Here is a 13,738-nt window from a genome sequence, read left to right as displayed (position 1 = left end):
CAAGAGCCGAATTGTCAAGCCACTGATGCTGGCTTAGAATGCCTTAATCCCAGTTTTATTAAGGCAAAGCAATTAAGCACAGACTTAACTTTGAACGCATTCTCAAAGCCTGGTGTCTTAGAGCAAGTTCAGACTTAACTCGGTGCTTAAATTCAGATTGCTGACTTGAGGCTGAACTTGCCAAATTAAACCAGAGCTTTGCTAGAGCTGCTCTGCAGGGGAGCAGGAAAACACACACAGCTTGCTCCTGACAGCCACTGTGCTCATGGCAAGGACAGGTCCAGCATTCCCCCAGGCACTGCTAAGGTCACAGGCTGCTGGAAGGGCTCCCCAGCTCCCTGGCAGACACCAGCAGAGGCACGGCCACCCAGTGTCCCACTGTGAGCCCAGTGTCACAGCCCTGCTGCTGCACAGACACGTGACAGCACCTTCTGCTTCCAGGAGCTTACACAACTCCATGGCTGCAGGTCAGGCCTGAAGGAGAGGAAAAAGGGAATCAGCATGGGATAATGTCCAAAGAACTCGTTTAAAAGTCTAGCAAGAGCCTCACTGAGATGGGTGTTCATAACCTGCAGGGGTGGGAATCAAACCCTCCAGCCACAAGTGCAAGTAAGAGAAGCTCTCCAAGCACAATGAGAAGGAGAAGGTGATGGAGCCCATGTGAGGAACCACTGCATTTTCAGTAGAGTTGTGCTGTGCTCGTCCAGGCCTGAGAAAACAGCATTACAGAAATGCAGATCTGGGATGCTGAGAGCACCCTGGAAGACATAAGGATTTGTGGATAGTGGGAAGGGCTCCATCAGAAAGACAACACAGGCAGAAACCTGACTGGGTGAAGCTGATGAAGATCAGAGATGAGAAACTTTGACTGGAGCAGTTTTAACTCAGTGGAAGGCACAGAAGAGGTGTTAGGACAGACCTGAAGGAGAGGAACTTGGTAGTGTGAAAGTAAAAAAGGTTTCAGTACTGAGATGAAAGGCAGATGGGGTGGCAGTTGGAAAGAGTGGGGGAAAAAAGAGAGAAAAACAACAACAAGAAAATCAAAACCCACAAAAAAACAAACCCCATACGTACTCTTGACCCTGGAGACACTAAACGTGATTGTATTGCCAGCAGAAAAGTCAGAGAAGAATGAGAAGTTACAGCAAAGGTCAGGAGAGGGAACAGAGTCTCCCACTGTTTGTGTAGATGAAAAAGCTGCATCAGACCAAATGAAACTGCACACAGGGAAACATGGAGACAAGGGGAGCTTACATGGGAGCACCATGTGCAGCCCAGGTCAGAGCATCTAATCTACAACAGCACCATGCCCTGGAAAATATGAATTCCAAAGAAACTGGCTGGGAGAGAGACACTGGCCCCCTCCCTTCCCACAAAAGTGAGGTACCTCATACACAGTCTGCATATTTAAAATGCACAAAGTGAGGGATCAAGCCATGCATCCCAAGTACAAGCTAACTGGGATCAGGAAGAGTCCTTCCCATCTCAGCACAAAGTGGAGGGGGAAAAAATTTTATCTTTTTCTTATTAGGCAGGATATAGGATTTTTGCAATAGGCATGGATGTAAGTAACAGACAAAAATACATTTTTCTGCTCATTCAGATGATGTACAGAGAAATAAAACAGGCATTTTCCTTCTCTAGCAACTTTTTAAGAATAAATAAAACTATAAAAGCGCCTGACTTAAAATTAATAGAAGAATCATCACATGCACACCCCAAGTCTGAAGTAGGTTAATGCACACAAATATAGACGATGAGGCACAAGTCAATAGAAAATACTGCAGTTCTTTGTGATCTCAGCTCTTGAACACCAAGTGCTTTAACATCAGATTTCATGGCTAGTTGTGAGCAGTCCTCAGCCTTCCCACACAGAAAGCATGGCATGATCTCCTGTTAGACCATGGAATACAAGCCAATCCACTGAAGGAGGGATGCAAATCACCAGCACATCTCACAAAGCCTTGGGCTTTCCCTGTCATCTTCCAGGCACCCTCCACGAGTGCGCAGAACAGCAGCCACCCACTGCTGCCTTCAACTTCCCCCAGTGAATCTTTCTGTCCCTAGCTGGGCACTGCAGGCTGGGGACAAAGAGGAGCCTCAAGGAAGGTGGTGACCCTCAGCAGGCTGTCACCACCCAAATCATGTCACTCCATCTGGTGCCTGGCCAGCTCTCTGCTCTGAAGCAGAGAGCACAAAGCCATCCTGGGGACAACAGCTCATCCTCAGGCATGCTCCAGAGCCAGGCAGGAGCAAGGTGACAGCACAAGGGGATGAATGCCCGTGCCACAGGCTTGGGCATGTGACAGGAAAAGGGCTCCTCTGCCACTGGGGAGGGTACGGACACAACCTGCCTGGAATTCTGAGCACGCTGCGTGCCACCAGCACTGTCCATCTGAACTGAGTTTAGATAGCGGTGACAAAAATCGTGCCCTCACTGAATAAACTGAGATATCAAATCCATTAATAATTAGGGGTACAATCTCCCCACCTTGCATGCTTACAGTGCTGCCTCTGTGTGAACAAATAGCCACGACAAGAACTGTCAGACAACAGAACTTCAAAGCAGCACCACTCAGAGGCAATACTTTGGCCACGACACAGGAATAGAGTAAAAACTCCAAGCCAGCATCTCCAAGAGTGACTCTTGCTGAGTGCCAAGGGGATGTACGTTCATGATTCCTGACGGATGCCTGGTTTTACCTTGGGTAAGGCCAAAACATCTTTGTAGAAGCATTCAAGTACTTTATAAACCCAAACCATAGAGCCATGAGGATAAAGCAGTCATCTGCCAACTGCAAGCACTCTAAAAATTATGATGATGGTTCCAAAACTTAGGGAACTGCTTTAAAAAGCATTCACAGCTTAGAAGGGGTTCATGTCTTTCATTTACCCAAAGGCATTTAAGTATTGGAATACCTCTGATTTACACACTTGCAGTTTTCCTCTTTAAACACGACAACCACAAATTCTGCTTGTTTTCTTCAAACAGCAAAACCTGAGCTACTGATGATTTTGTTTTGCCTCAGCACCCAGACAGAAAGGCACAAAAGGCCAGGAGACTTGCAGTAAAATCCCAAGAGTCAGCACATGTGAAAGTCTTGGCCTCTCCTGGCATGCTTTTGCTAATTTTTAAGCAGATGCAGTTTGCAGCATCTGCAGAATCTGGTCTGAGAGAGTTTTTCTCTGTCCAGGCAGTGTTCTCCTGACATTCCCACTGCACCACAAGGAGAACTTGGATTGACAACACGGGATTCAGATCTACAACCTGATACAGAGTGGGAGTGTTGCTGCAGACTGAAAAATTGCATGCTGCCACCAAAGCAAACTTGCAAAAAACTATTAAAGTGGAATCCTCACCCTTCTCTGGGAGATCACACTGTAGAGATATTCTGGAGCCACTACAGAATTTGGGACACAGGTCCCACATGGCTCAGATTTAACTAATCCCTGGACTGCATATAGCCACACCTCCAGATTGTTCAGAGCTTCTTCCCAACTCCTCTGACTGCAGAAAAACCAACTGACCTCACCAAATAAATGCCCATAACACCTGTCATGCTGTTAGTGTGCCACAAATAACAGCTGGATAAAATCACTGGGCTTGACTTGGATTTTTCATCTATTACACAGAGGAATTCCTATTAAGTGGCTTCAATGCATGGTTTTCCTCCATCATAAAAAGCCCACAGATATGTTTTTTCTGATATTAGCAGTTTATTAATTGTGTTTTTGTTTATTATGGCATTGGAGCTGGGGAGTACTGTGCAGGCTGTTCTGGAAAGCAGAATATTCCAAGGGGAATGTGCAGAAGAAAGTCTCACCTCACCCAAGTGGGCTCCTTGCCTTTCCTTTTATTTTGCCCCTCACTTCACCTCAATTCCTCTTCTGTTCATTAAGCTATGGCATGTCATAGTTTTGCCAACTGCAAAGCAACTACTAACACAATAAAAACCTGATTTCCTCGGTGGTAAAAATGAATCATTTCTTTCATTAGCCAAACTTTCCCCATCAAACAGAGTGCTGGGACCGCCAGAATTCCAGAGAAACCCACTAAGGCTCTCCCAGCTGCTAGAAACCCGCTGCTCCTAATTAAAAACTTCAAAAAGCAAAAAAAAAAAAAAAAAAAAAAAAAAAAAAAAAAAAAAAAAAAAAAAACTTTCTGCAAGGATCGCCTGCTTTATTTTCTGCGTCTTCGCTGAAGGGAAATAAAGAGAACGCACACCAAAAAAAAGGAAAGACCCCGAACCAGCATCGACCCCCTAAACCACAAGTGTCTGGTATTAAAGAGGCACGAAGGAACATTCCCATCGTCGGTAACTCCCCACTTTTCTGGAAAAATCTCATTAGTTTCGAGAGGAAGATGAATAATTCAGGAGCTAGAGCGCTTGCCCGGGGGTACCCACCGAGACCGAAACTTTCCCGGTGCGGCGGGCGCGGAGCAGGCGGAGAGCGAACCCCCGGCCCCAGCGGGGATGGGAAGGGTGGAAATGAAAAAGAACCCCCAAAACGCCAGCCCTGAGAGGCTCGGAGCCGCGAATTTCCGCGGCCAAGCGCCGCCGCCCCGGTCTCCAGCCGCAGAGCCGCCGCGTCCCCTCGGGGGACAGCGGGCACCCCGCGCCCTGTGCCCCACACTCACCCCGAGGGACGCGGCAGCACCTGGGGGGCAGCACGGGCACCCTCAGGGCTCTGCCGACACACACACCCCCCTCAAGGGCCGGGAGAGGCGGGAGGCAGCCTTACTTTTCTGGCTGGAGTATCCCGGGTAATATCCATAGTAGCCGGTGATGCGCAGGATCCTGTCCTCGATGGTGGCCACGCCGTTGGGTGCTGCCTTCCCATCCATAGAGGGAAGGAGCCGCGCGGGGCGGCCGGGCGGGACGGCGAGCGCAGCCGGGAGGGCAGGAGCAGCAGCGGGAGCAGGAGGAGGGGGAAGGAAGGAGAGGAGGAGAGCAGGAGGAGGAGGAGGAGGAGGAGGGGGAGGAGGAGCGCGGCCGCCGCAGCTGGCGGTGCCGGCGGGGCGCTCGCTCTGCCTCCGCCGCCTGGCGCAGGACGGGTCCGCAGCGCGGCCCCCGCCCTCCGCGGACGGCCGGGAAGGCAGCGGGCGGCTCCGGCGGGCCTCAGGTGCGGCGCGATGCGGGGGCGGAGGGTGGGAGCTGCCCCCGGCACGCTCAGGGCTGTCCTGCCCCTCGCTTCGGGCGCTGTGTCCGTGTGACGGGCGCGGCGCCGCTGTCGCCCCGTCAGCCCCACAGCCTCGGCGGGCCGCGGGCTGAGCGGGGTCAGCCCGGCACGGGGAGCGATCCTGGGCTGCTCCTGAGGGTGCGGGCCCTCAGATCTGACCCCTCCAGGGGCTGCACGCAGGTGTCAGAGGGAGGAGAGAGTCCTTTAATTCGGACTGTGAGGGGACAAGGTTTCACCTCGCCATGCTGTGCATGTCATGGACTGGTTTGGGTTGGGAAGGACCTCAAAGCCCATCCAGTTTCACCCTCTGCCATGGGCAGGGACACTTTGCAGTATCCCAGGCTGCTCCAAGACCTATCCCACCTGGCCTGGGACAATTCCAGGGACCCAGGGGCAGCCGCAGCTTCTGTGGGCACCCTGTGCCAGGGTTTCACCACCATTCCCTATTGGGAAGAATTCCTTCCCAATATTCCATCCAGCCCAGCCTTCTGGCAGTTTAAAGCCATTCCCTCTCATCCTGCCACTCCATGCCCTTGTCCAAAGTCCTTGCCAAGCTTTCTCAGAGTCCCTTTAGGCCCAGGAGGGGGCTCTAAGGTCTTTCCAGAGGCTTCTCTTCCCCAGGCTGGACAGCTCCCGCTCTCCAGCCTGTCCCCATGTCAGAGGAGCTCCTGCCTCTGATCTGACACCCTCATCACATCCCTCCGGAGGAGCCCCTGCCTCTCCCTGTGTCACTTGGAAACGCTGCCTCAGTGCTGGCAGCTCTGCCATCCCACACTGTGCCAGAGTTCAGGAAGAAAAGGGATATCTGCTACCCAGACAGGTTGCACACTTGTTTTAAGATCTCTCCGTACAATGTCCACAAAATCCTTGCCTGCATTTCAAAAAAAAAAAAAAAAAAAAAAGGTGACAAATTCACCATTTGGCTTTGTTACTCATTCCAGAAGCTAATTCTGTCTCTGGCAACAATTAGGCTTTGAATTACTTGACTTTTCGTGCCGCTGGTATTGCCACGCTTTTCACTGCTAGACTGAAAGGACCATTAGCAAGAAGCCTTTTTTCCTTTACAATGTGTCTGTATACAGTAATCAACTCCCTATTTTTTTTTTCTTGTGGCTGTATCATGCTTCCCTTCACTTGCCCCTTTTCCACCAGTCATTTTCATTATCTGGTACATGGGAAGCTCAGTCAAGACATTCCATATCCTTTGCTTCTTCCTCTGCTCACACTCGTTTTTCTCCGTTCTGTGCTTGGCTAAATAAGCTGATGGCACAAAACTGCCTTTTATGGGCACAAACAAATAACAGATGTATTAAAAATAGCCATTGCTGTGGCTTTGCTCAGGGAGTCATTAGCTGGTTAGTGTTTGTACAGTGCTTTGAAGATCAAGGTTTTCTGATGTGTGGATGCAGATATGAAAATGCACTTGCAATATGAAATACCCTTTTGATCTTGATTTCTTGTCTCTTCCCCTGGTGCTGGGTAATACTAAGGGCAGTTACAAATCAGCAATAAATCAACCACCAACCTCTAAAATAACTCAGGAATTCAAGGCACAGCTCATTCCACAGTTTCCCCATCCCCTTTTAAGCTAGGTGCGAAACAAGATCAGTGACTCTTCATGCTTTTCAGTGTAGAGATTTTTTTTGTATTTGTCCAACAGAAGCACTGACCCCTGCATGGCAAATTCACACCAACTGACATAAGACATTTGCCTTTACCTCTAATCTGTGGAGTGCCAAAGCAGCCCTCATCCCTCCAGGATTTCCCAGACCGTGGGACAGAGCAGCTGAGACACAGACCAGATATTAGTTGGCTTTGAGAGGTGCTGGGTCAGTAGGAGCTGGTGAGGCTCTAAGCTCTTCTGCAGGATGAAAATTCCCTGTCCTACTTAGGGAAGCACAGTTGATGCAAAAATCACTTGCCTGGTGTGTTGTGTGGAGTCTCTGAACAAACCACAAGTCCCCCCCTTCCCAATTTCACCTCCAGTGGGAGTTGGTGTTATGAGAACATTACTAGCATTGATCTCAGCTTCAAAGTCAAATGTTGGGACTTAAAAGTGTTACTTTGAAGAGAAGGAAAGAAATGGCTGGTTCATTTGAAGGTTAAACTGATGTACCCAGAAACAACTCTGAGCTTCAAGCTTTCCAAACACCTTAGTTCAGGCTTAATTTTTCATCTCCCCTCCTCCTCTTATCCCTAGGCTTTCAAGGACATGCTGTGCATGTTTAAACATCACTAGATGATAATACAAGCAAAGCCATTCTTGAAATTGCTCCTGCCTGTGGTTTCCTTCCAATATCACTCTGTGCAATGGAGGCACAGTGATACCTTCTGTCTTGTTGAAAGCTTATAATGAATTGCAGCAGCTCTGTATTGTTTCTGAATTCTTTCTGTGCTGACTATTTTTCTTTTCAGAAAGATCAAGCAAATTGCTTTCTCTGCAATTGGGCTTTTTGCAAGTTACAGTTAAAGGTGTGCAGAGGAAACGTCGCTGAGCAAGATGTATTAACTACATTTATTACCAAGAAAAAGACACATGGTGAGGGGCACATGGGGATTTGTTTCCTCTCTTCAAGTTAACAGGGCCATCAAAGTCACTATTTGCATAAATATGCTGAAGTGATTTTGCAGAGAGATTTGTGTATTTACCATTCCGTGACTAAAATTTGATTCTTGATCCAGAAAGGAGCTTTAAAAGCATCAATTTAACCTGTAGCTTATTGTACAGGGTAAATTTCCCCCAGATTCCACAAATAGGTGCCTTTTCTAAAAGAAAAAAAAGAGCCTTACACCATTACTGGCCACAGAATATGGCCACAGTGTTTTCAACAAAAAAACCACACCTAACTCCAGGCCATATGTTTGCAAAAATAACTTCTCAAGTGAGAGAACAATGTAAATGTCTCCTGATCATCTTGCTGATTCTGCAGACAGTCCCAGTGTCTTTTTTTTTGCTGCTCACAGCTTTCCCAGACAGCCTCAAATAGAAAGGAACAAGAGTCTGGGTGTACTTCACAGCTGCTTTTCAAGTCCCACTGGATGGGGCTGTCATGAAACCGTGAGTATCCTCATGTGAGCAGAGCCTGAAGAGGCAGACCTTTCTTCATCTGCCCATTTTCTGACCACTGGTTTGTTCTCTGTGAGGTAAGAGGCACAATTTCTTTCTTTGCAGTTGCTTATTTGTGTTGCAAGATACCCTAAAGACCCAGTGGTGATAGCTCAGAGCTCCCCAAGTTGGACAAACAGCCCAAAGGGTCATGGACAGCAGAGAATGGTTTGGGTTGGAAAAGACTTAAAAATCATCTTGTTCCACCTCCTAGCATGAGCAGGGACACCTTCCACTATCCCTTGGTTGCTCCAAGCCCCATCCAAACTGGCCTGGGACACTTCCAGGGATGGGGCAGCCACAGCTTCTCTGGGCACCCTGTGCCAGGAGCTCATCACCCTCACAGGGAAGAATTTCTTCCTAAAATCTAACCTAACGCTGCCCTCTGGCAGTGTGAAGCCATTCCCCCTGTCCTGTCCTTCCATGCCCTTAAGCAAAGTCTCTCTCCAGCTGTCTTGGAGCCCCTTTAGGGACTGAAAGCCTGAATAAGTTCACCCCAGAGCCTGAGAACTTTAGGATTTAGGGCAAGAGCGGTGGCAAAAAATGCGTAGAGTTGAAGAGATTGCCTGAGATCCCTTGGCAGATCAACCACAGGATCTGAGGAACACAACCCAGTTCCCCTCTTTCCCATGCCAATTCCATGTCCTTCTCCTCTACTCCATCATTCTCCACGTGCCTCCCCAGTCCACCTGAGGTGAGAGAAAGGGGAGATTTTTCACCATGAGCTGAGGTTGCTGCCAATCCTGTCATCTCATCTTTTTTAGGAGGTTCTGCCCTGTGTTGTTATGAGGATTGAGAGATAAAAGAAAAAGCAGCAGGCAGCTTTGGTCTGTCATGCAGCTTACCTGTGAGCCCGTGAATGTGTGAAAAAGGGAAAAAAGGACTCACACAGAGAGGATTGTTTAATGCCAAGGAAGAGTTTTAAGTGAAAAATTAATTACAAGTTGATCATTCCAAATTAGCTGTTCTCATCCTTCCAATACACTGGTTTTTAAACAAGAATGTGTCATTTTGGCTTGGATTACACCTTAGCAAGAACATTTAAAAAGTCATGGCCAAGAGGACTTCTCTCCTGTCATTTGGAGAAAATTATTTTGTGTGTCATGGACCCAGTTCTCCTTTCAGACAAGTCACACTGGTGCAAAACCAGCATAAACATGAAGGAGCTGGACCCATAGATAGGGAAAAGAAAAGAAAAGAAAATCTATAGTGTTTGAAGTTCCTTTAATTGTCCTCTGAAGTGGCACCATGAAGGTCACTGGAGCAAAGCCAGTTCTTGCCTAATCTGCCTCATGCACACCAGGAATGAAGGATGTGCTCAAGGTCGAAAGGACTCACTGACAATATGGAATTATTTAGTGTAAAGATGCCTCAAGTTGGCAGCTCAGCTTTAAGAGCTTTTCCCCCCTCTCTTTGAACACTGGGGAGATTCCAGCTTGGACCAAAATTTGCAACCCAGTTCCAACATATTTCAGAGCATCACCAGATATTAAAAGGATTTGATTTGGCAGTGAGCAAGGCAGCTTTTTTAATGCCAGTTGATTTCATTGATGGGAGGCAGAACAAGAAACAATCAATTCTTTCTGAAACCATGGCACAAAGAAGGCATTAAGGATGGAGGAGAAAGCTGCCAGGGCAGTCTGCATGTTCCAAAGCAGTTTGTATGGATGTATCCATGCTCTGATCCACCTGGGACACCAGGAGTCAGGGGGGCAAGTAACAATTGCCCCCATGCTGTATAAAAATGAAAGCCCCCAGCTCAGTGCATTCATTCTAACCAAAGGCAGCAAGAAAGGAGCTTTCAGGGCACTCATCACTTTTGTTTGCAAACAGCAAGGGGACGTAGTTATTCCTCTGAGTCCACACTCAAACATTTCCTGGAAACATTTATTTAGCAGTAGCACTGTCAATGTATTGATGCCTGTTTCAAAGGGAGGGAAGCAGAGAGGAGACTCAGTTGAAATTGCAGCTGGTTGCTGCAGGTATTTGCTCCCTAAGGATCATCCAAGACTGCTCAGTCTCAATGACAAAATAAGACTAACAGTCACAGAACTCCATATAAATGCAAATAGCACATGGCCACTGTGTTCTGCATCACTTAAGATGGGCTGAGACTTGTTTTTACAAAGTACTGATCATGTTTTTGCCTTTCCCTTTAGCAGCTGGAGATACAGAGCAATATCCATTGCTGTACTTTTTCAACTCCCACTTCTTCAGCAGGTCTGAGAATGATAAACCACCACAACTAAATTCTTCTGCACTTTTCAGTAGAGCTGTGGCCACATGTACCAGCAGATCTTTCTTGGGAGCAGTGAGAATTCAGACTGACAAAGTCTGCTGGACTTCCAGATTCCAGTGCAGTGGTAGGGATAGGAAAATGAAATCATTATTTGTACAGGACATGGGATGCTTTTTGGAATAAATCTGTGTTGGTATTTCCAAGGAACTCCTTTCCTGCCCTTCCTGTTCAAACCAGGACTTGATCCCTGAATATTCTCTGAAACTGGAGTTCCACACTGTGGCTCAGCACTCAGCTGGGATGAGACCCACACCAGTTTCTTGAGCACCTGGTAAGGTTTTGTGTATTTATCCCTGCCCCTGGAGCTAGAGGCTGGAAGTGGAATGCAGGTGGATGCACTGACATGGAAGTGTCTGCACAGCTGGTGGTCAGGACAGTGCTGAGCTCATGATGTGGTGCCAGAAATCTCTTCTGAGATTGTCTGTGGCATTTTTTCAATGGCTTTTGACATCAGCAGGACTCACAATGTAGCACACACAAGAAATCTGCACTATTGGGCACTTTTACAAGGCAGCTTTCTTGCAAATGATAAACTCCTGGCTCTTTTGATACGTCTGCACCTATGAAGTTACCCAGATGGTGTTTTGAGGAGATAAAGAGTTCATGAAAAGTTGCATGAAAAGCTCAAAAATCTCTACCACCTCCTGGTGGCAGAGATTTCCTGTCTGTGTACACAGGAGAGATGCTGATGGGCTGAGGCCTGATCATCTCACATCGCTGCAAAGGTTTTGGTGTCTTCAGATCTGTTCCATAGTTCCTCAAAATTCCCAGTGATACATAAGGTATTATCCTCAGCTTTTCCTTCCCACACTTCTCCCTGCCTACATCAGATCAATTCCTTCAGGCTTCTCCACAGAAGGAGGCAGAAGAGGAGATCTTTCATCTTGGCTTTACTTTTCTGGACAGCAAAGCCAAGATGAAAGATTTCCTCTTTTGCCTCCTTCCTTTTGTAGTATCTTGTGCTGTTGGAGAAAGCAAACTCTCCACACCCGCTCTCAGAACATGGAGTTTGAAACTAGTGATGTGACTTGGCTCCAGCAATAAAGTGAGTCATGTCCCCTGCCCTTCACAGGTCCCTCAGATCATCCTGTAGAAGGATGCAGGTTCAGCTCTTTCTGATGTCCAAGACTGAATCAGAGCACATCCAAAATTGCTCTGAAGTTTTGTGTGAATGAAGCCCGCAGTGCCACCACTAAATACCAGAGTGACTGGCTTGGGAAAAAACATCATCCTGGTTCTTCTGAAGGCTGGGATGTCTCATCCTGAGTCACTTCCAGGAGGCACAAGAGCAGGCTGTTTCTGCATCTCAAGGCTGGATTTGGTGATTACCTGTTCTGAATTATCCAAATTGTACCTGGAATGGGATGGGGCAGCACAAGTCAACAGAGGCCAGGGGCAAGCACTCAGATTAGCCTGTGTGTGTGCATATCTCCTTTCAAGACATGCTGGTCTGGCAGGAAGGTAAACGTGGAGAAAGAGGCTCCCAGGCTGGGGATGGTACCTTCAGCTGTGCTCTGCTTTCCTGCCAGCCTCAGGAGGATGGTTCATCACCCTTTGGAGCAGTACAGCTGCAAGCTGAGCCCTTTTGCTCTTGGGAATGAGGTTTTTATGGCGTGAACTGTCTGTGGAGGTGAGGTTGATTTTTATCCTTTGCTTTCCATCTGTTTGCCATGCTGGGCTAAGTCAGGCAGATCGCAATCAGCCCTCGCTGCCCGGCCCCAGCCTGCTGGCTCTGTCACATTGCCAAGCAGCTCTGACATCCCTGACCCCTCTGCAGAAGGACCTCATGAATTCAGATTGCCTGGGAGTGCTGCAGTTGTGTTTGTCACGTTTTTGCACCTTTGCCATGTGGCAGATCTGGCTGGAGCCCTGCACACCTCGTGCCAGGTTTGCAGCCCAGCACTGTCATCTCTCTTCTGCCTCACAAGTGGACATGTAGGACTTGTGACCTGCTGCTGGTGCTCCATATGTAGCTCCATCACTCCCAAAGTCCCTGCCAAAGGAGCCCAGTTCCCTTCCCCCAAAAAACCCCAGAAACTTGACCCGGTGTCCTTATCCAGGTCTCATCACATGCTGCAGCCCCACTGCCCAGAGAATTCACTCCTGAATCTCATCTGCCTCAAATTTGAGATGTTTCATGATAAGCCATTCAAAACCAAAACTGGAAGGGTCTGACCAGTACTCTAAAAAGAGCTTTTTCCTCATTTCCTTTGCAAATATGCAAAACATATTTGGACTTTATTCTTCTGCCTCTACAGCTACTTCATAGCCATGGGAGAAAATGTACATCAACTGACCCTTTCTCTAAAGGATCAGTGGGTAAAGCTTGCATTTTAGAATCTGGTTTCTCTCTGGAAACTCCTTGGATTGGACGCTTGTGTAGGAAAAGAAATCTGGTGTCCCGCTCCCTCTGCTGGTACAACTTTTCAGCCATTCCCTTTTACCAAAGCCAAAGCTGCTCCAGTGCTGTTTGCCACTGACCTGGCCCTGCTCTTTGGAGATCTATCCCTGTGTCCAAGGAGAAAGCCTGGGAGGGGCAACAGATCTCTTTTGCAAACAGTTTTCTAATGAAATCTAGGTTTTTCCCGGCGTATTTTTTGGCTGCCTCTGAAATTCCTGTGTGAGCTCTTCTACTTGGAGATTTATTTCTGTGTCCACAGAGATGCCTGCTGCTACCCAAACTTTTCTGATGGGATTTGTTCCTGCTTCCATAAGCATTTAAAAATTTCTTCCTGCAAGATCTCCTAGTCTGCTGCTGTGCTTCAGCCCTCAGAGGTAGGATCCCAGTGTAGAGACCTCATTTTTTCCTTCTTAATGACATTTTATTTAGAGAGCTCTCCAGACTGCCAACAAGCCCTGGGCAACCTTTCCATCTGATATTTATAACAAAGCCCCTTATCCCATGTTTGCCAAATGCCACACTTTCTTTTAAAGTTGAAATTGCCAGGAGGAAAATGGCAATATGGTTCTTCCTTTAGTGATCAGACACATTCCACTGGTGTCATTTAAATGCGGTCTTTGGTCTTCACAGTGATCAGAGTTTGGCTTGTGTTTCTAACAGGGCTTGTCAAATACCAGCACAGACACTGTCATGTTGAAATATCCAGAAAACATCCAACCTGATTGCTATTCATCGCATAAATTATGAAACC

General features: G+C 47.6%; 1 protein-coding gene across 2 annotated transcripts in view; it reads right to left on the bottom strand.

Moving 5' to 3' along the window:
- SLC35F4 (solute carrier family 35 member F4) overlaps positions 1-4,918 on the bottom strand; it is a 109,854-nt gene extending 104,936 nt beyond the window's left edge. For both annotated transcript variants that reach the window (XM_063399610.1, XM_063399611.1), the window contains exon 1: positions 4,744-4,918. In XM_063399610.1, the coding sequence (XP_063255680.1) occupies positions 4,744-4,846 (103 nt within the window). In that variant the 5' untranslated portion in view covers positions 4,847-4,918. The remainder of the gene's footprint in view (positions 1-4,743) is intronic.
- Positions 4,919-13,738: the final 8,820 nt, after the last annotated feature.

Source organism: Prinia subflava, chromosome 5, assembly GCF_021018805.1.
Source record: "Prinia subflava isolate CZ2003 ecotype Zambia chromosome 5, Cam_Psub_1.2, whole genome shotgun sequence".
Lineage (NCBI taxonomy): Eukaryota > Metazoa > Chordata > Aves > Passeriformes > Cisticolidae > Prinia > Prinia subflava.
This window is presented reverse-complemented; position numbering and strand designations above follow the sequence as displayed.